Raw genomic sequence first — 20,371 nt, 5'->3', positions numbered from 1 at the left:
TATAGAGGTGTGTGTGTGCTCATTAACATCGAAAAACTATGAAGAGTTTTGCCTTTGTTAATGAGCACCTTGTTTTTTACTGTCTTTTCAGATATGAAACTTCAGTAGGGCATTATATTCTATTTACTGCAAGAACTGGTGTAAGTACTTCATGTTTAAGACTACTGCCCATACATAGGCTAAGATCTAATTTGGCAAGTAGAACTGGGTCAAACTTTGAACCACCTTGTTACTGTAACTTTACTCATTCCCACCCCGAAAGTCAAGCGACTTTTGCCTGCCCCAATTTTCTCCCTTACGAGGGGCAGGGCGGTCTGGTGGGGGCAGTGGGAAACCATTACCCATCCCTAGTAACAAGGAACATCCCAGAAATTGGTCATTCCACTGTCATAGCTTTCAAAAATTTACAAAAGTAGGTTGGAGAATTCACTGCTGAATTCCAATTCATGCAGAAATCCAACACAATAATTTGTGCCAGGATTCCCAATATTTGATTAAAGTCATTTTGGCAGCTTTGGGCTTGAGTGATTCCAAGTTATCTTTTCTTTGTCTAGATACATTTAGTGTATGAAGGGTCTTCATTTGATGAATGGGAATTTTCCATATTATGTACTATTGATGATAAAAGGTAAGGAATGCAAAAATGTGTAACACAGATGTGGGGCTGTCCTGGGGGAGTGGAATAGTGAATGCCCTGTGTTCTATGTGCTCCATGGGGAGTATGCTCAAACATGAGCCCCAGTTGAAGACAATACATGCTATATTGTCTACGCTGGGATTAGCTCAGTTGGTAGAGCATGAGACTGTTGATCTCAGGGTTGTGGGTTCAAGCCCCACATTAGGCAAAATATTGCTGCATTCCAGGGGGTTGGATTAGATGAGCCTTGTGGTCCCTTCCAACTCTACATTCTATGATTCTAACTCCAGCTTTATTGGGCTTTCACCCACAGTATAGACTCAGGCCCCTAATCTCACACTCCCTTCTTCAGGCAATACAGTCCCTTTAGTGATCAGACTGGTCCTACTAAGCTTGCTTACTCAGTGAAAAGGTTTCCCCACTTTATGGTGGCTACAGGACAACAATATCCCCCTTTGAAAATTTATGAGACTTGGGCAGTGATAAATTCAATGATCTTCTTATTAGCCCCTTCTGCAAACAGCCTAGGGTTACACATAGTTAGAAAACATTCTGTCAGAGGCAGTCTGAGAGGGATATGCAGGGGGAAAAATATGGGAGTATGGAGAAGGAAAGAAGAAAATGGAATTTGCTACTACTGAAATCCATGTTTTTTTGTTAACAAGGAGAACAGATAATTTTTCTGGACCCATAGAGCAGGTGGATTATTGATTTTAAAAAGATTTGTCACCTAGGGCTTGCCGATCAGAAGGTTGGCAGTTCGAATCCCCGCAACGGGGTGAGCTCCCGTTGCTCGGTCCCTGCTCCTGCCAACCTAGCAGTTCGAAAGCACGTCAAAGTGCAAGTAGATAAATAGGTACCGCTCCAGCGGGAAGGTAAACGGGTTCCTTGCGCTGCTCTGGTTCACCAGAAGCGGCTTAGTCATGCTGGCCACATGACCCGGAATCTGTATGCCGGCTCCCTTGGCCAATAAAGCGAGATGAGCACCACAACCCCAGAGCTGTCCGCTACTGGACCTAATAGTCAGGGGTTTCTTTACCTTTACACACAGAAGACAAACTGCCACCTGGAAACGAGGAATGCTAAAATGTTTATATGTTCACACAAATTGTCCTTTAAATAATCATGGTTTGGATAACAGACTTTTATCATAGAGTCTCCTAGCACGGCTTTATTATTTCTACCCTGTTACCTCACAGCTGTGTGATAAAGATTAGACTAGGTCTGTGATGAAGAAAAGTCCTTTTGCAGGAGGTTATTGGTATTACAGTTCTTCCACAGTGACTTGCAGATGAAAAGAAGGCTTTTTCAGGAGGCTCCAATTAGGCTTTCTCCCAGTTGAGATCAAACACCCTGGAATCTCCATTTCCTGACTGCCAGTGGCCAGTGAAAGTCTCTTGGAAAGGCATTGAGGGTTGGAAAGGAACTGAACATAGGTAGTTGCCTCCATTCTCCTAGTGAAAATGGCAAAGATGTTTAGGAAAGAAAATAACAGATGCTGGAGATATAAGAAAAAGAAGGAACATTTTATCGTATGTGGTGGAAATGCAAATGTATTAAAAATACTGGAAAATGATATATAATGAATTGAAAAAAATGTTCAAAATGAACTTTATTAAACACCCCGAAGCCTTTTTGTTGGGTATCTCAAACCAAGAGCTGCCAAAAGAATAATGGATACTATTTATGTATGCTACAACAGCGGCAAGAATCTTGATTGGATAATATTGGAAGATGGAAGAAATACCATCAGAGGAACAATGGCAAGAAAAATTGATGAACTATGCAGAATTAGCTAAGCTAACAGAAACTACGAGAGGGCAAAAAGGTCTTCAAAAGAGTCTGGGAACCATTTACAGTCTATTTGCAGAAACAACAAAATGGACTGGATTCACTGGCAGGGTTTGAAAAAAACGTTCACAACTTTATTTCAGTAACATATATCTTAGAGAAATGATAAGGGAACTTTTATATAAGAAAAGCAGGATACAATAAATAAAGCTAAATAACTCAGCAGAGGGGGAGTTGAGGGAAGTCCAGAGGAGGGGAGGGAGAACAGTGGTATATAAAATGATGATTGAGATCTGTATCTTTATTTGTTATAAAATTCAATAAATATTCATAAATAAATGGCACCTTAAACCTAGGTTATGGGTGCAACAACGGGTAGTTGCCTCCATTCTCAAATGACATACAAGGGCTTAGTTGTTCCCACTGTTTCTTTTCCTGATCCTAAAAAGAATGTTTGGAAAGGGCTCAACTCCCTGATGGTGAGGACATGGCAGGGCAGCTTCACTTTGTGAAGCTGGGATCTAATCTGAATGATTCGCTTGGTGACAGGATTTTATGTCAGGCCTGCTAATAGGTCAGAGTTAGAAATCTGAGTGGAAAAAAATGAGTCAAAAGTACTGGGAACATCTCTTATAGAATCGGATTTGGCAGGTGCAGGTGTTTCCTGTGGTAGGCAGACCAGGTTGATCATTACTGCTCCAGTACTAAGACCTGACTGACTGGTGGAATAATCAATATCTTGGTCCCCTTCTAAGAGTGGGGTTGTCATTTTTATTTTTAGAGGGAAATATGTCCAGGGTCTCATTAGAGTTATTATATTTATTATTGGTCAAATTAATATTGCCAGTTCCAAACCTTTTAAGGGGTGTTGCAATATCCATCAATTCCCTTTGGCAGTTTAACTGAGGTCCCATCTGCTGGACTTTGCTGTGATTTCCTGTATTGGTTATAGTCCGGGGGCTTCTTGAGTATCTTTTCTGTTTATTCCCCCCCCCCCCGAGCTGCACTCTGTGTCATCCATGTAGATAATGATTTTCTTCCGTCATCTAAGAGCATTCTAATTGGGCATATAGAAAGGGAAGCAATAAGCCTCTTCATTCTGAGCTGCATACTGGGTATGATGGAACTTTCGAAGGTTAGCAGCACTGTCCAAGTTTGCTTAGTACCAGAGAGTTTGTCATACTGTTCAAGGTCTACAGAATGTGGATCAATGCATGGTAGATAGTTTAATGAATGAATAATCATGCTTTTATTTCCCCATCTTCCTTGGCTTAGAGGCACTAATGCCTCACTGGTTCCAGCCTCCTGGGCTGCTGGGCAGAGGCTGGGGGGCAGGAGGACGATCTTTGCCTTCGCTCGTCCCTGTCCCCGTCCAGCTCCTGGGCGGGGGCACACAGAGCATGTCAGCCCCCTCAATATACAGGTGATGAGCACTCACCCGGTGGTGGGGGTGGCGGCCCCCTCAGTATTGAGGTGGGCTGATCCCCCTGCCCCAAAATATTGAGGGTCTGAAGCCCCTTCTGCCCCCTATACCCAGCACCCCTGTTTAGAGGGATATTTGCAATTTGCAGCATTACTCTGTTACTTTGTAATATTAAAATGCTAGGAATTATCTGAGTAGAGGTTTGTCAATGCAAATATGGAAATATGATGCTAAAGCTGTTGATTATAAAATACATAAAGCATATAAGAGGATCAAATTACAATTGAATGGATCAATATATTTTTCTATAACTAATACATATATTTAGGGCTATAATATAGTGTCAGTGCTAAGCAACTTCACACTAGACATGTTACTTATTTTTTATTATGCTAGTTCACGTACCCCAGAATTGAATTGTCCAGTTGCTGGAACTCATATGGTTAAACCAAAGATTCGGGGGTCTCTGGTAAGTTGTGAATAGTTTCTGTTTAGTTCCTGAATTACTACTGTGGTACAGTGGTACCTCGGGTTAAGAACTTAATTTGTTCCGGAGGTCCGTTCTTAACCTGAAACTGTTCTTAACCTGAGGTACCACTTTAGCTAATGGGGCCTCCCACTGCTGCTGCACCGCCAGAGCACGATTTCTGTTCTCATCCAGAAGCAAAGTTCTTAACCCAAGGTACTATTTCTGGGTTAGTGGAGTCTGTAACCTGAAGCGTCTGTAACAGTGATTGAGTTAGGTAGTAGTAGCTCCCTATTCAAAATTAACCTACAGTTTTTCTTGCTCAAGTAGTAGGGTGAAATGAGTGGTGGCGTATATATATATATATATATATATATATATATATATATATATATATATATATATATATGCTTTCGTAGATTTTCACGGGTACAGGAATGCAGGTTTTGGTGTCCTCGGGTGTCTTCCCGTGTAAAAGTTGGGGTGTCTAGGCGACGTTTCGACGAGGTCTCACTCGTCATCTTCAGGCTGGTGCTTTCAGCTTCTTGTTACTGGAACAGAGCAGGATCTCAGTGTTTGAGTTCCTATAAATACTGTTGAGGGGGTGTGGTGTATAGCCTCCAATGTTCTGGGCAGAGAGGAAGTTCCCAGGCTAGTGTGCCTTTTCTTCTTTTGTTCCTTAATTACTTGAGGGATATCTTGAGTGATTTCTTGAGTGATATCCTGAGTACCACTTAGGTGGGTCATTAGGTGTGGATTAGTTGCTAAAGTCTTTGTGTCTTGACCTCTTGAACTTTGTGAAGAGTTTTTCTGAGAAGATGGCTGTACTGCACTTAGTTGTGCTCTGGCTTGGCTTCGTGTATAGGGGCGAGCTGTGGTTTTGTGGCCTGTGTCAGCCAGATCTGTGTAGGGATTGCAGGGGGGTGCAGCATCCGGAGGTGCCACCATGGTTTGGCTACTGGATGGTGTCTGTAATTTATCTGTGGAGAGGGTCTGGGTTTGGGTCTGGTGTGGTTGATTGGTGATAGCGTTCTGTGTGCCTCTGGATCTGGTGTCAGTTTTTGTGGGGAGGGCTAATTTCCAGATGTCTGGCAAGCGGGATGTGTCGTCACGCTTGTTCATGTTGTGAGGGTGTTTCTCTATCTCGATGGCTTCCATGATTATTCTCTTGTGGTGATGTTCCATGTTAAAGAGCAATTTGGAATCTGCAAAATTAATTTCGTGTCCTGTTTCTTTCATGTGTTGGAAAAGACCCACCTAAGTGGTACTCAGGATATCACTCAAGAAATCACTCAAGATATCCCTCAAGTAATTAAGGAACAAAAGAAGAAAAGGCACACTAGCCTGGGAACTTCCTCTCTGCCCAGAACATTGGAGGCTATACACCACACCCTCTCAACAGTATTTATAGGAACTCAAACACTGAGATCCTGCTCTGTTCCAGTAACAAGAAGCTGAAAGCACCAGCCTGAAGATGACGAGTGAGACCTCGTCGAAACGTCGCCTAGACACCCCAACTTTTACACGGGAAGACACCCAAGGACACCAAAACCTGCATATATATATATATATATATATATATATATATATATATATATATGTTATATATATGCATATGCGTGCACACACATTCCCTTAGGCATTTTTAGACTTTTTATGTATAATCCACTTTTAATATGTATCTTCAAAAAGTAATTGTGACCCAGAACCAACAATTTAAAGGTAAAGGTAAAGGTACCCCTGCCCGTACGGGCCAGTCTTGACAGACTCTGGGGTTGTGCGCCCATCTCACTTAAGAGGCCAGGGGCCAGCGCTGTCCGGAGACACTTCCGGGTCACGTGGCCAGCGTGACATCGCTGCTCTGGCAAGCCAGAGCCGCACACGGAAACGCCGTTTACCTTCCCGCTGGTAAGCGATCCCTATTTATCTACTTGCACCCGGAGGTGCTTTCGAACTGCTAGGTTGGCAGGCGCTGGGACCGAGCAGCGGGAGCGCACCCCGCCGCAGGGATTCGAACCGCCGACCTTTCGATCGGCAAGTCCTAGGCGCTGAGGCTTTAACCCACAGCGCCACCTGCGTCCCGACCAACAATTTACTTCCATCTTATTCAAACATAAGTTGGAACTTAACTTTTGAGCAAGCACGTAAAGAGAGTATATTCTGGATATTGAAAAGGTTTTTTAAAATGTATTTAAATGTTTTCTGCTCATCTTAAACATCTGAGATTTGAATTACAGTAAAAAAGGCAAAAATAAAATAATAGGACAACGTAAGAAATACTCAAGACCATCAAAGGAAACTATCAACTAAAGGGATAACAAGTTCTTAGTTGATGTCTTAGAAATGTACCTCTAGGACTTGATCAAATGTTCTTGGCATATACCACTTACTTATAGCACTCAAGTATTACACTCTTCCATTTGGAACTGACTCAGTCCATTAATTGCTTTGTTATTCAGATAGAAAGATAGATCACTGGTGGTTTTTCATCTTAGAGAGGGGGAAAATTTGATTAAGCTCGTACAGTGACTTGACAGCCAGCGTTAGAACACATTATGAGATTTGATGGCAGAACAGATACCAGGCCACATGTTCTGTTATCTTAAGGGTATAGTCCTCAACGATCATTGACCCTTCTCCTTGCATCTTCTGATGTAGTACAAGCAACTCCCCGTTTGCACAGGGGGCTGTGTTTCAGGTCACTACGTGCATCAGCAGTCACACATAAGCCTGTTCCACCCCCTTCCAGGGCCGAAAATTGTCATTCTCTGTAAAGAGAAAAAGAAATGTAGACAACAAAATAGGACATAAGACAAAAGTATTATTGGAGGACAGGCAAAAAAGGCAATTGTATCCTTCTTGGGATTGCGTACAAATTTAATAAATAATTGACCAAGTCATACTATAAGTTGACCCAGTGAAATGAGTTGGGAATGGGCCATAGCTCAGCAAGTCAAGCATATACTTTGCTTTCAGGTTCAGTCCTCTGTATTGCCAGGTCTGGAAAGATTCCTGCCTGAAACCTTGGAGAGCTGCTACCAGTTATAGTAGATGGTGAAGGTAAAGGACCCCTGGACGGTTAAGTCCAGTCAAAGATGACTATGGGGTGCGGCGCTCATCTCGCTTCAGGCTAAGGGAGCCAGCATTTGTCTGCAGACAGCTTTCCGGGTCATGTGGCCAGCATGACTAAACAGCTTCTGGTGCAAAGGAGCACCGTGATGGAAGCTAGAACACACGGAAACGCCATTTACATAAACACCGTTTACGTAGACAGTTCTTAGCTACTTACTTAGTGGTCTGACAAGCAGCTTTGTATGTTTCTATCTTAAGTCCATTGATTTCTGTGGGTCTACTCTGACTATGAGTGACTTAATTAGATAAAAATTGTAGACAAAACAGAATTGTAACATGCTACAGTATGTGAAATGCAAGATTACTGACACCAGTGGATTTCAAACTCCTTATACGGTAAAGCAAAATTATTTTATTTGCAACAGAATAAAATATCTAACTTCCTTTCCCTTTTAGACATTTCAGGATAGGGAACGCTACTTGACTATAAATGCTGATTTAGATTGTTTCTTATGGTATGTGTATACTTCCTTCGCAAGGTAAGATTAAACATACTTTTCAACATAATATATTCAATCGCATACAGTTGCATTTTTTCTTTGAGAACATTTCGTCATACACACTAAACATGATAATGTATATGTGTATGTGTATCAATAATGGAGGTGTATTAAGCAGATGTATTAAGTTGAATTAACAACATTCATTTGCTATAAGCATTCCTAAATTATCTTTGTTTTGACCATTTTTTGAAGTGTTTTTATGCTCACTAAATATTCAATTTTTTTACTTTGTAGATCATCACAACATAGCAATCATGTGGTAAGAACTCTGAGATATGTATGTGTCTTATTGCTTTATGTTGTGATTCTAAATACATGCCCCAATCTCAAATATGTTTGCAAAATTGCATAACCATCAGTTCTGTTGCATGCCCAGTACCAGTTAGTGGTTCTTTGTAACCATCAGCAGCACATCTCCACATCTAGCTAGGAGATTTTACTACTTCTCAGAAATTTAAAATCAAACTCTTGGGAAACAAGACTCATTTGTTTTAATGCAGGGATGGCTACCCTGCGATTCTCCTGATATTGGTGAACTGCAGCTTTCACCATCTCTATCCAACATGGTCAATGTTCAGCAATGATGGGAGTTATAGTTTAGCAATATCTGGAGGGTGAAATGTTAGCCACCTCTGTTTTAAAGGAATTTGTTTTTTAGAAACACGCATTTAGGATTGAACTAGAGTTCGGAATATATGTATAGTGACAATTAATGGATTTATTTATAGATAAATTGATGATCTGAATGCATTAGAAAGATAATGCATTTATCCCAGTAATGTTGAGCTAATGAATTATTCTATTATCTTTTGGCTAGGTGGCAATTCAGTGCACATTTGCTCAATAGATTTCTTAGCACACTTCTGCCATGACTGAATCATGTAACATTTTGAATCTTTAACTTTGAAGTCCCAATTTTAGGGACTTACAGCACTGTTTGAAAAACTTTTGCTATTTGCAAAGGGCTTTCAGACAGTCTTCTCTGGAGGCTCAAATGTGGCAGGGATGGTCTGTCTGAAAGCCCATTGAAAAGACAGCTGTTTATTCTTCTCACATCACCTGATCAGGAGGGAAGAAAAAAATGTGTCTTTTTGAATGATTGGCTGCAGAAATCCTGCATTCAACTGATCCTTCCAAAAGGGTCTGCTTTGTGTGGCTGTGCATGCCTTTTTCCTCCTGTTTGCAGACAGCCCTTTGCAAACTGCCCCATGCTGCTCCTTCCAGAAAAGGATGAGCCCTTCTTACATACCCGCTCACCTTTCCACCTATGAAGATTAATTTCCTATCTTTATTAATTTTTTATGCTAAACCTAGCAAATCTATTGGTTAAATTATGGCTCCATACTCAAAATGGCAATATATTGTTTTAATAGAGATTTTCATCACTACATCCTGTTTTCTGTGACTTTACTAAACCATAGAATTACCTGATGTCTTTTTCTTAAAAACATAATGTTATCTCAGTTACTCTTTTCACCTGTTTCAGCCATGAAATGTACTCTCAGTACTTTTGCACTTGGATATCTTTGTTATAGGAAAATCATATTTACCTGAATGCTTATAAAACTTTAAACTTCAAAACAGGGACTATTAATTTGCTTTTAAATAGTCAGCTTACATACATGGTTAATATAGTTCTATAACACAAAATGGCCTATAATTCACAGGAAGAAACAGTATTGTTCAAATTCATCAAAATTTGCATTTTTTTTCATTTTTTATTTGCCAGACTCTGGTTGTATGGATTTATGACCCAGAAAATGCTGATAGTAAAGAAATGAGCCATACTGCAAAAGGACCACCAGAAGTATGTTATCCTCCCTTCATAAACTAACTTGAAATGGGAAGTAATGAAATATCCATATTCCTATGGAAACAAAGGGCTATATATTCAACTAAATAATTGCACCAGTATATAATTGTATTAATTAAACTTTAAAATACCTTGTTTATGTATTGGTTGTATTTTTTCATAAACTGTCCTGGAAGCTCTGCCAAAGGATGGTATAGAAATATTTAGGATAAATAAATAATCATACCTTCTATTTAAAGCAACTTTTAGTATAATTTGTTTGCCCAGTTTATTAAAGTATTAAGGTCACAAATTGCTTTCACTAGCAGGCCATTGATTTACATCACTGAAGCTAAAATTTCCTCTGGTCCAAGATAGCTATCCCAGTCTCTTCCAACCCAATCGATTGATTGTTGACGTAGAATTATTATCTGAAAGGAATGTCAATATCATATTTATTTAATATTAATACTTCAGGTTTGAGCCTGGTCCTGGGAAGTACCTATTTCAAAGATAGCATTTTAGATATGAAAACAGATAAGACTTTAAATATATATAAGCACATTTTGAAAATATACAACTCATTCCATTTTCTAAACAGCATTCTAAGACACTTTCCAGACAGTTCTTGAATTTGGGACAAACACCTTCAGTTAAGATGTTTCACCTCAGTGAAGACAGCGGAGAATCAGAAGAATCAAAATATGCAGATGACGGGTATTGCTCATTTACATTTTTCTGAATTTGTCTTTTTAAACAATTGTTTTAATTAAATATTTTCTTGAATTACAAAAGTACATACAGTGTCTCAGTTTTCCGTTCATAGCATTTTTTCAACAGATCAGTTATATTCGATGTGAGGCACTAATATTATAGTTACAGGTAGGTAGCCATGTTGGTCTGCCGTTGTCTAAACAAAATAAAAAAATTCATTCCAGTAGCACCTTAGAGATCAACTAAGTTTGTTATTGATATGAGCTTTCGTGTGCATGCTTCTTCTGAAGAAGTGTGCATGCACACGAAAGCTCATACCAATAACTAATATTATAGGCAGTATAAGTTTGGGGAAGTTCACATCCTCAGATCCCCACTGTGGGTTGCAGTGAGAGGATCATCCTTCCGAAGATCCGCTTTGGGGCGGGGTCAGTTTACGTCTCTTTCCTAGGCACCACCCTTTATTTATTTATTTATTTATTTTTCAAATAGGTGGGGGTGAGACACAGAATGAGAGGGGTATCTCCTACCCTTTTCACAGGGCTAGCTCTGGGCCAGTGTGTGGCTGAGCCTCTTCTGTGCTTTGCAGTCCCTCCTCTTGCCTCCCTCCTTTTCCCCTCCTTCAAGGGTTAGATCAGCCTTCTCCCGTTTTGTACCCTTGGGTCCTGGGGTTCATCAGGCGATCTGGGAGAGATTCTGAGGGTGCTCTCCTTAGTTCGCCATCTTGGTGGAAGCCTTTAATTGTCTTTTATTTTAAAAAATATGTTGTATATATTCTTACTATACAAAGAAGACTGCTGATTTTCATATATTGTGGGTATAGGTAAAGGTAAAGGGAACCCTGACCATTAGATCCAATCGTGACAGACTCTGGGGTTGCGGTGCTCAATTTGTTTTATTGGCCAAGGGAGCCGGCGTACAGCTTCTGGGTCATGTGGCCAGCATGACTAAGCCGCTTCTGGTGAACCAGAGCAGAGCACGGAAATGCCGTTTACCTTCCCGTACGTATTTATCTACTTGCACTTTGGTGTGCTTTCAAACTGCTAGGTTGGCAGGAGCAGGGACCGAGCAACGGGAGCTCACCCCGTCGCGGGGATTCAAACTGCCAACCTTCTGATCGGCAAGTCCTAGACTCTGTGGTTTAACCCACAGCACCACCCGCGTCCCTTATTGTGGGTATAATGTGTATTTATTTCTTAAATTTCTATACTGATGTTCATCTGAGGATCACGGGGCAGTTTACAATATAAAAACAAAAATATATGATGGTTGCAGGGTCCAGGTCAGTTTATATGGGGAGAGGCAGTCCTCAGCCATGTAAGGATTTTTAGGTCAAAAGTAGCTCTTTGCATTAGGAAACTAATTGGAAGCCAGTTCAGTCAGGCCAGGATTGGATTTATACACTCAAGGCAGCCTCACATAGAACTTGTTGCAATAATCTAACCTAGAGGTATACGTGGCCCAGTATAGCAAGGGAAATCCATATAGACATATCTGATGCACCTCCTAATGAGAATGTATATTGTAATGCATATGTATTCTTAACATGAGGAAAAGTCACTTGAGTGATGATGTGGAAGAAGATTAAATCTTCTTCTCCTGATTGCACTCCTAAAAGCAGTTTCTCCTGATCTTAGTTATCAAGCTAAGCATTACCTGCATTTCTGTGGAACAAATATTTGGGCCTCATGCACATTCCCATCAAGGGCTATTAGTTCCAGGAAGCAAAACATGCCTAGAGCCTTGATGATGGTCTTAATCTTATAAGCACTTTCAAAAATCTTTTTTAAAGAGGTATATGTAAAAAATACATAAATTGCAATCCAAACTCTGACTCCACCAGGCTGGAGGAAGGTGAGAATTTAGCACAACACCTTAGTCCCCCAAAGAAGGGGAAGCCAAGGTGAGAGAAGTCCATCTTCCACCAGCAAGCAGCTTGGTTGGCAGAACTCACATGTACTGCTGATCCTCCTGGCGTAACAGTAAAAAGGAGGGTGTGCTATGGAGCAGTTTGCCAGGCACCATTTCCAACCCTATTCAGACAGCAGCCATGCCTTCACAGCCAGGTGGACTGCTCTTGAGATGAGCCCAATTATCAATAAGCACAACACAGGCCAGATATAAACTCTGCATGAGCCACCCACGATTATATGGCACCTCTTATGGTGTGGGACAAAACAATATGTGAACTGAAACACAGTCACCCTTCAAAATTCACACTTACTGTACAGTTTTTGAAATTTGGTATGCAGATCTCCAACAAAACAGTGTTTACAAAATGCATATATTAGGAGAAAGTGGACATAAAAATGAATATAGTTATGAAAATGAAATACAAAAATGCATTGTATTAGGATAAATTGCAACAATGTGTGTATTAGTCAAAACTGCACACAAAAATGTGTTTAGTAGGAGAAATTAAAACTAAAATGCCATGAATTTTCATGATTATTTTGAAAAAGAAAATTCACAAATTGCTGCAGAATATGGAGAACCTAAGACTGGAAAAATGAGAATCTGAAAGAACTGAAATTGACAGTTCTTTCATTCCTAGTTTTGAGCTTGCTGAGACTGTTTTCAGCATTCCTAAAGAGCTCGTTGTTGCGTACAGGACTATTTTTTATTATTTTATGAGTGGAGTTTCAGATTCTGCCTGCCATCTGCATGAGTTATGTCATTCGCTCAATACACAGATTTTTGAGCAAATGAGATAGCTCAAGAAATTGAGTCTTCTTCCAAACTCTAGTATATCATCTGTCAATGTTTGTAGCTTGGTGCATATGAATAGTTTCACAATAGCTGTATTCTACATGCATTGATAATACAAATTTTTGAACTGCTGCTTTTCTAATGGTGACATGCACTGCAATCCTATAAGATAATGTGGAATTGTGTTACATAGATCCTAATAGAAATTTCCATTTAACATGCTTGGATTTAGGGTAATAAAGTGTAATCATATGATGCTTTTTTCTATTTTTAGATACTGGGAAATTCACGTGCCTAGCATTTCAGATTACATCATTGGAGTAGTCAGTGGAAAACCAGTTACTTTTCAGGGTTGTTTTGTTGCCCGGACTCCTTTTATCATGGCAAAATCAGAAATTCCTCCAGTCAACGTACATGATGTCTCTATCTCGACTCCAGCTGGTAGTGAGCTCATGATAGCATGGTCTGCATGTCATACAACTAAAGCAGTTGTGGTGACAAATTATGGAGCTTTCCTAACACATGATGAGTTCAGACATACAAAAAGAATCACATTTCCCTCCACTGTATTAGATCCAGCTGTAGCTCAGAAAGTAAATGATGTAGCCATAGTACAGGTACACATTGTATTTTTAATAGACAATTCTGCTTATTTTATAAACGATGACAAGATGTTCAGAGTTGGAAAACAACATAAACTTCCAGAAAGCGGAATTCTTGGGATAAAAGAAAGAATCTGGTGTCTAAGGAACTATCCAGTTCAAGTGAGTTATTCAAAATATTTTATATTTTAGAGGGTTCATATGGACTTATTTTTTATTCATACCACCACAACTTAAAAAACATTGCAGCCTGTTGCTGCCCAGAGCTTCCGGGATGCGGTAGTTTAGCACTGTAAAGCATATCCTCTTGGTTGACAGGTAGTACACTCAGAAAGCACTGGCTGCAAGGGCAAGGGCTTTCCTTCAGTTCCCAGACTTGATCTGTCTGGTTAGTAGGTTAGCAGCCACAAAATAGCATTCAACAGCAACTGAACTTAATGAATGTCAAGAAAAGGGGAATAATGTGACCAGGAGCCAAATGGCAGCAGTCCGCTGAAGCCATTCAAGTATGACCTTCTTCCTCCTGACCAAGAGCTGAGGCACATAGCTTAGACAGGCCAAACAGCTTTAGGGAAATGACTTGGACAGTTTATGTGCAAAGTTTTCCCTGCAGTTTCAAAAGGTTTCCTCTCCTTCAGGATTTTTGAGCAAACTCCTCATTATGGGATTTTTTATATGCCTACCACTTGCCAAGTTTGTGCAGCATCACGCTACTTCCCTACAAATGGCCATCCTCATCAAGCACACACACCATTCTCATGGTGATGCAAGAAGCATCCAAAATGCAACTTTTCTATAACGTAGAACCAGTTGTAGTCAGGTTCTGCCAAAAAAACAATATCCAGAAGAATTTTTAACAGGTGCAATGTTTAAGGCTAGTAGAATAAAGTGAAAGGAAGATTCTAAACCCCTACCTCAAAGGAGCAAACGGAGATCTGTGATCAGATCAGATTTCCTTACATTTTGGCAAACAGGAAAAATGTACGTGTATAGGCATACATTTTTCCTAATATGGCAAATAACAGTTGGGGGTGGGGGAAATACTATTTATATTGGGACTGACTCTTATCTGCATGCAACTCCATGCACTCAGTGTTTAAGTGCAAATCTGTTATATCTCAAACTGTTTTTACCGTATTTTTTGTGTGTTAGACGAGGTTTTTTGACTCAAAAATTGTGTCAAAAAACCGGGGTCATCCAATACACAGGTAGTGGCATGGTGAGGGAGAAGCAGCGCGCCCGCCAGCCAGCCGGTTGGAGGGACTGCAACTTCCCCTCATGCTGCAGCGAGCAGGAAATGATCTGGGGAGTGTTTCCTGCCCGCAGCTGCATGCAGGGGGAGAAGCTGTGTGCTGCCAGCCAGCTGGTTGGTGGGAGCGCAACTTCCCCCAATGCGGCTGCGTGCGGGAAACACTTCTTAGATCGTTTCCCACGTGCAGCAACATCGGGGGAAGTTGTGCTCCCACCAACCGGTTGGCCAACGGGAGCGCAACTCCCCCTGATGCCACTGCACGCGGGAAACGAACTGGGGAGTGTTTCCTGACCGCAGCTGGGGGGGGGGAAGAAGCTCAACAACTTTGGGCCATCTCCCCTCATTTGCTTAAAATTGAGTCCGCCCAAATAGGGGGGAGGATCTTGTACATGGGGGCATCTTATAGACGGGAAAATATGGTACTTTTCAGTGAATGTTTTGATATTGTTTATGATAAATTCAAGACGGAGCTTTAAGCAATACCTACAGTGTCTGAATTTTATTATTTATCTCTCCCATCGCTTCTCTCTCTATCTCATCCGACGCCCAAGGTGCTGGAATCAGATTTAAGTGAAGCAGTCCTGTGGACAAAAACAGAAATATTCCTCATGTACCCATCAAGAAATATAACTGATATGTTTGTTCTAGTCATGGAAGTAGATGTCTTAAGGAGTGTGATAGGATTCAAAGACCACGTTACTTTAGCTGTAATAAGTGCTTGCTATGATTCAGTCCCTTCTGAAATTTCAGTCTTACTGGTTTGTACTGGATGCAGAACCTCCGCACAATTATTTGTGGCAGGATTTAATGAAGACGAGGCCCACTGGTTCTTGAGAGATCTTTCCCTGCCTGCACCTACAAGTGACCCTCTGCACATGGAAGTTGTGTTTGGAGCATCATCATCTATGCTGCTGTGGTACAGTGACAAGATTATTTATTCTTACAAAGGAAGCAAATTCACCGGATATATTAAAGACGCTGAGACAGGCGTGGAATTATCAGCAACAGCATTAGGAACAGTTATTCATCAAGTTGTTATTGGTTAAGTATAGTATATTTTGATATAAATTACTAATGGAAATTGTTGTTATTTTAGTTGATTTTAGCAATTATAGTGTGTAACCTAAGCCATAAATGCATAGTGTTTGAAAGTACAACAGGTGACTCCCCATTTACACAGGGTTTATGTTCTGAACCCCTGTGCATGTCTGTGAAATTGCATAAAATTGAGAGTTGCCTGTCAACTCAACATAGCCCCCCTGACTCGCAGGGAAGAAGTGTTCCCACGTCTGCTGAGCCTGTCAATGAGGAACTGCTGCCCCTCCAGCTCTCGGGAGCCAAAGAGACAGAGGGTCTTGCACAGCTGATGCACAAGGAAGCTTCTTTCCCGCACATCAGTTGAGCTGGTCAATCAAGCCCTGCTGCCCTGAAGCACAGCTAGGCTTTCCAGCTAACAGCTGATGCATGGGAAAGCGCACTAGCACCAGGCACCTTCCTGCGTTACAGCTGTTAGTTGGGAGCCTCAGCAAAGCCCCACTGCACCTCCAGCTCATGAGGAGACCCTCCCCGAAGCCCAAAGAGGGTGTCAGAGGCTCAGTGGGGCTTTGCTGAAGCTCATCAGGTCTCCCTCCCCAGTATCTGGGTTTCCAGGGCAGCACGTATGCACAGTCATGTGTTAATTGAACATGTGTAAATGGTGGGGGGGGGATCTGTATGTCCCTAGATATGCAGGTGTTGTTATAGTAAAAAGCTTCCCAGGAGGATGGCACAGCTATGGCAGTTGGATACATCCTGTTCATTCCCTAGGGGCTGATGCTATAATTTTCAGATTACTACTTTTTGAGTCCATTGTAAACAAAGTTCTAATGTGTGAGTAGTTATATAAATTAAGCCAATAATGGCTTGAATCCATTAAATTTACTATAGGTATCAGTGGCAGACCACTGGGGCTCTTCCCATAATGTGTATCAGAGATTATGGCTATTAAAGCTATAAACAAGATTCTGAATACAGTGCAATTGGGGGGCCCTCAGAGGAGGGGAGCTTAAGGCAGTATACCTCCGTCTGTTCACCAGTGGTTCACCTGGTAGGTGGAAGCCACAACTGCCACTAATCTACCTGGCATAATAATAATAGTAGGAGTAGGAGCGGTAGTAGTAAAAAGCTGTGTTGGGGTAGATACTCAACTGCTGCATCCAAACCCTGCTCAAAGCACCCTCGCAACTTGGAGTTAGAGGAGTTCAGCAGAATTCCTGATCTTTATCTCATGTAGAACTGGATTTTCTCCACCACAAGGAGTTTCAAAGCTTTACTATAGAACAGTAGAACAGTCTTAAATACTATTTACAATAAGATAAATGTTACAAGGCAAGAAAATAACGCATTGTAAACAAGCAATGAGGTTTAGTTCTTTGTCTCTCTGGTCCAAGAGGAAGGTCTTAGCTTGCTCATCATTGCAAAGCTTATCTGTAGCTGCTGTTGCTACAACCTATCTCCAAAAAGCACATTCTGGCTTCTCAAGTTTCAGCTTCTTGCTGTGAGAGCTCTGCAGCGCATGTTTCTGGTGATGAGTCATAGAATCATAGAATTGTAGAACTGGAAGGGATGCAAGCTCCTCAAGTGCTTTCACGTGGCTGTAATGTATCTTTGAACTCTGATAATGCTTCCTGGGTGAATGGAAAGTGGGATTTGTGTGAAAAAGGCTGTGCAGCTTTTGCATGTCTGGGGCATGTTTGTGTACTCCTGCTCTTGATGGTAGGACCTGAACCAATGGATTCAAGTTACAAGAAGGGAGATTCCAACTGAATATCAGAAAGAACTTTGTGGGAGTAAGAGCTGTCCCTTGGAAGGTGGTGGACTCTCCTTTATTGGAAGTTTTAAAGCAGAGGTTGGATGAATATCTGTCAGCAGATTCATTAGCTGATATTCTTGCATTGCAGGGGGTTGGACTAGATGACCCTCAGAGTCATCCAAAAAGTACGATTGATCTTCCCCTTCTGTCAAACAAGGCACAGTTAATCTCTCTCTCTCTCTCTCTCTCTCTCTCTCTCTCTCTCTCTCTCTCTCCCCCCCCCTCTCTTTTGTCAGGGTACACATACTGATGCATACTCCCACCTTCAGTAGGAATCCTGTTTACACATTACACTAGTGAGAAGAGGCCTAATATTGTATTGTATCAAGCTATATGCTGTATCATTGTTTCATATTTGGTGGGTGAGGGGACGCAAGTTTCTAGATTTCAGGAAGCCAAATAACAATTACAAAAAGAAAAAGTGAATGTTAACTCCTAAACACAGATGTATTCTTTGCAGATCTTTTTTTCTTTGGAGTAGCATTTGTTGGAAATTATGAATTGTAACACATTTATTACTATTATTATTAATTATAAGATAGTGTAACTGTTAAATTATAAGAAAGTATCATAAACATTAGTGGAGAGCAGCTCAAACTTGAGAGAAAGAACATACTACAGCGGTACCTCGGGTTAAGAACTTAATTAGTTCCAGGGGTCCATTCTTAACCTGAAACTGTTCTTAACCTGAGGTACCACTTTAGCTAATAGGGCTTCTCGCTGCTGCGCCGCCTCCATGTGATTTCCGTTCTCATCCTGAGGTAGAGTTCTCAACCCGAGGTACTGCTTCCGGGTTACCAAGTCTGTAACCTAAAGTGTCTGTAACCCGAGGAACCACTGTAATCAATTGCACATCTGCATGCACATAATTAACATTTGGTATATCATCTTAGTGTTGACATACATTCCAAGATATCTCTCCACCTAGCACTTCATACAGGAGGAGTGATCCTAGCTAACTTAACTTCATATACCAACTTCTGGACTGTGTACCTCAATTCTTTCCAAAATTCTGCCAGGGTCACTAGTATGTTTTCAGGAGTTTGTATACCTGAAATAAATATAAGGTGTGGTGATGTGTGCCTTGCAAAATTTAGCTACCAGATGTATGTAATGACATTATCCTAAGTAAGGTAATAACAATACCCCAGGTTTCTCTGGCAGAGGCTGCAATATAGCTCAGTTACAGGAGACTCACATTCATCCCTGAACCCTAGTTTGGCTGCATGCTGGGAGGGTGGCTGCCAGGAAGTACGGTAACATTAATTGGTCATCCTACAGTTGAACAGGATGTTTGCACATTGTTGTTGGATATGAGACAAGAAAATGTGGCCTTCTGAAAGGAAGAATAATGTGTGTTCCCAATTTTAATTTAAAACAATGTGCCCCAGAAATCACCTTGGAAATGAAAGACACTATACAAATAATTTTAAGAAATAATGAATGTTCAGAATCACAAACATACGTTTTCTATAGATAATTTTTGCCACTATTCAAGGCAAATTTGTACTAAGGACAAATGTTTGTTAAAACAATCAACCACTGTTACTGAAAAGATAAGAAAGAATTGTACTTTTATTGATAATAGTAATATAATTATATACATAAACCAGATGTTATATTAAGCTCTATCTATTTTTCTCTCTCCTTTTTATAGGCAGTGCTGGAAACACTGTGATCAAAATGAGAAACAATGACATGTTTTTCTTAAAGTTTAATATGAAAGATGTTCTAAAGCTCAGTGCTTGGGAAACTGACGCCAAAGACTTTGCCATATTTGTGAATGGGCATGGTGACTTCTTTTTGCTCATAAACAATGGTACTAATATATATTACAAGGCTTATCCACTGAAAACTGAAGTACTTAGTGCCACAAATCCTTTAGGAGAGGTCTGTCCGTATATATCATTTCAGCACAATATGGAAGCAGATACTTACTATCTAGATATGGGAACAAATATGACCTTTTGGGCCCAGATTGTCTTTCTGGAAAATGTGGGATTGTCCACAGAAGTTACAATCTACAGGTCACACTTGCTGAAGCAAAATAACTCTATTCAATATGAAATAGCACGTGGAATTTGTACTAAGAATCAGGTAGGTGAATCTTGCATTTTTCTTCCTGTTTGTTTCTTTCTTGGGTCAGGCTGTCTGGTTCAGACATGTTACTGGCTACTAGCAAGGCTACTAGCATGTTTCAAATTCAATGGGAATTCCATGGATGAACCAGATTTATGAACTTACACTTCTACATGAAGCCTATAAATATGGGTGCAACGATTTCCTCGGTCATGATAGCTCAGAAAGGGGCTATTATAATACAGCGGTACCTCAGTTTACGAACTTAATCCATTCCAGAAGTCCGTTCTTAAACCAAAACTCTTCTTAAACCGAGGCGTGCTTTCCCTAATGAGGCCTCCCACCACCGGTGCCCTTCAACCATTCGCATTCCATTCTTAGACCGAGGTAAAGTTCTCAAACCAAGATACTATTTCTGGT

The 20,371-nt window shown here is 40.8% G+C and overlaps 1 protein-coding gene across 9 annotated transcripts in view; it reads left to right on the top strand.

The window, feature by feature from the left end:
* Positions 1-20,371, top strand: part of CATSPERE (catsper channel auxiliary subunit epsilon) — a 45,397-nt gene that overhangs the window by 2,421 nt on the left and 22,605 nt on the right. For 6 of the 9 annotated variants that reach the window (XM_081905801.1, XM_081905800.1, XM_081905804.1 and 3 more), the window contains exons 2-11: positions 92-140; positions 555-628; positions 4,248-4,320; positions 7,846-7,928; positions 8,187-8,229; positions 9,682-9,759; positions 10,346-10,461; positions 13,442-13,931; positions 15,573-16,062; positions 19,530-19,969. In XM_081905801.1, coding sequence (XP_081761927.1) covers positions 92-140; positions 555-628; positions 4,248-4,320; positions 7,846-7,928; positions 8,187-8,229; positions 9,682-9,759; positions 10,346-10,461; positions 13,442-13,931; positions 15,573-16,062; positions 19,530-19,969 — 1,936 coding nt within the window. Of the gene's footprint in view, positions 1-91; positions 141-554; positions 629-4,247; positions 4,321-7,845; positions 7,929-8,186; positions 8,230-9,681; positions 9,760-10,345; positions 10,462-13,441; positions 13,932-15,572; positions 16,063-19,529; positions 19,970-20,371 lie in introns of those variants that run through there. The other 3 variants (XM_081905805.1, XM_081905806.1, XM_081905807.1) reach the window with 3 other exon arrangements.

Source organism: Podarcis melisellensis (genome assembly GCF_964234715.1).
Source record: "Podarcis melisellensis genome assembly, chromosome: 3".
Lineage (NCBI taxonomy): Eukaryota > Metazoa > Chordata > Lepidosauria > Squamata > Lacertidae > Podarcis > Podarcis melisellensis.
This window is presented reverse-complemented; position numbering and strand designations above follow the sequence as displayed.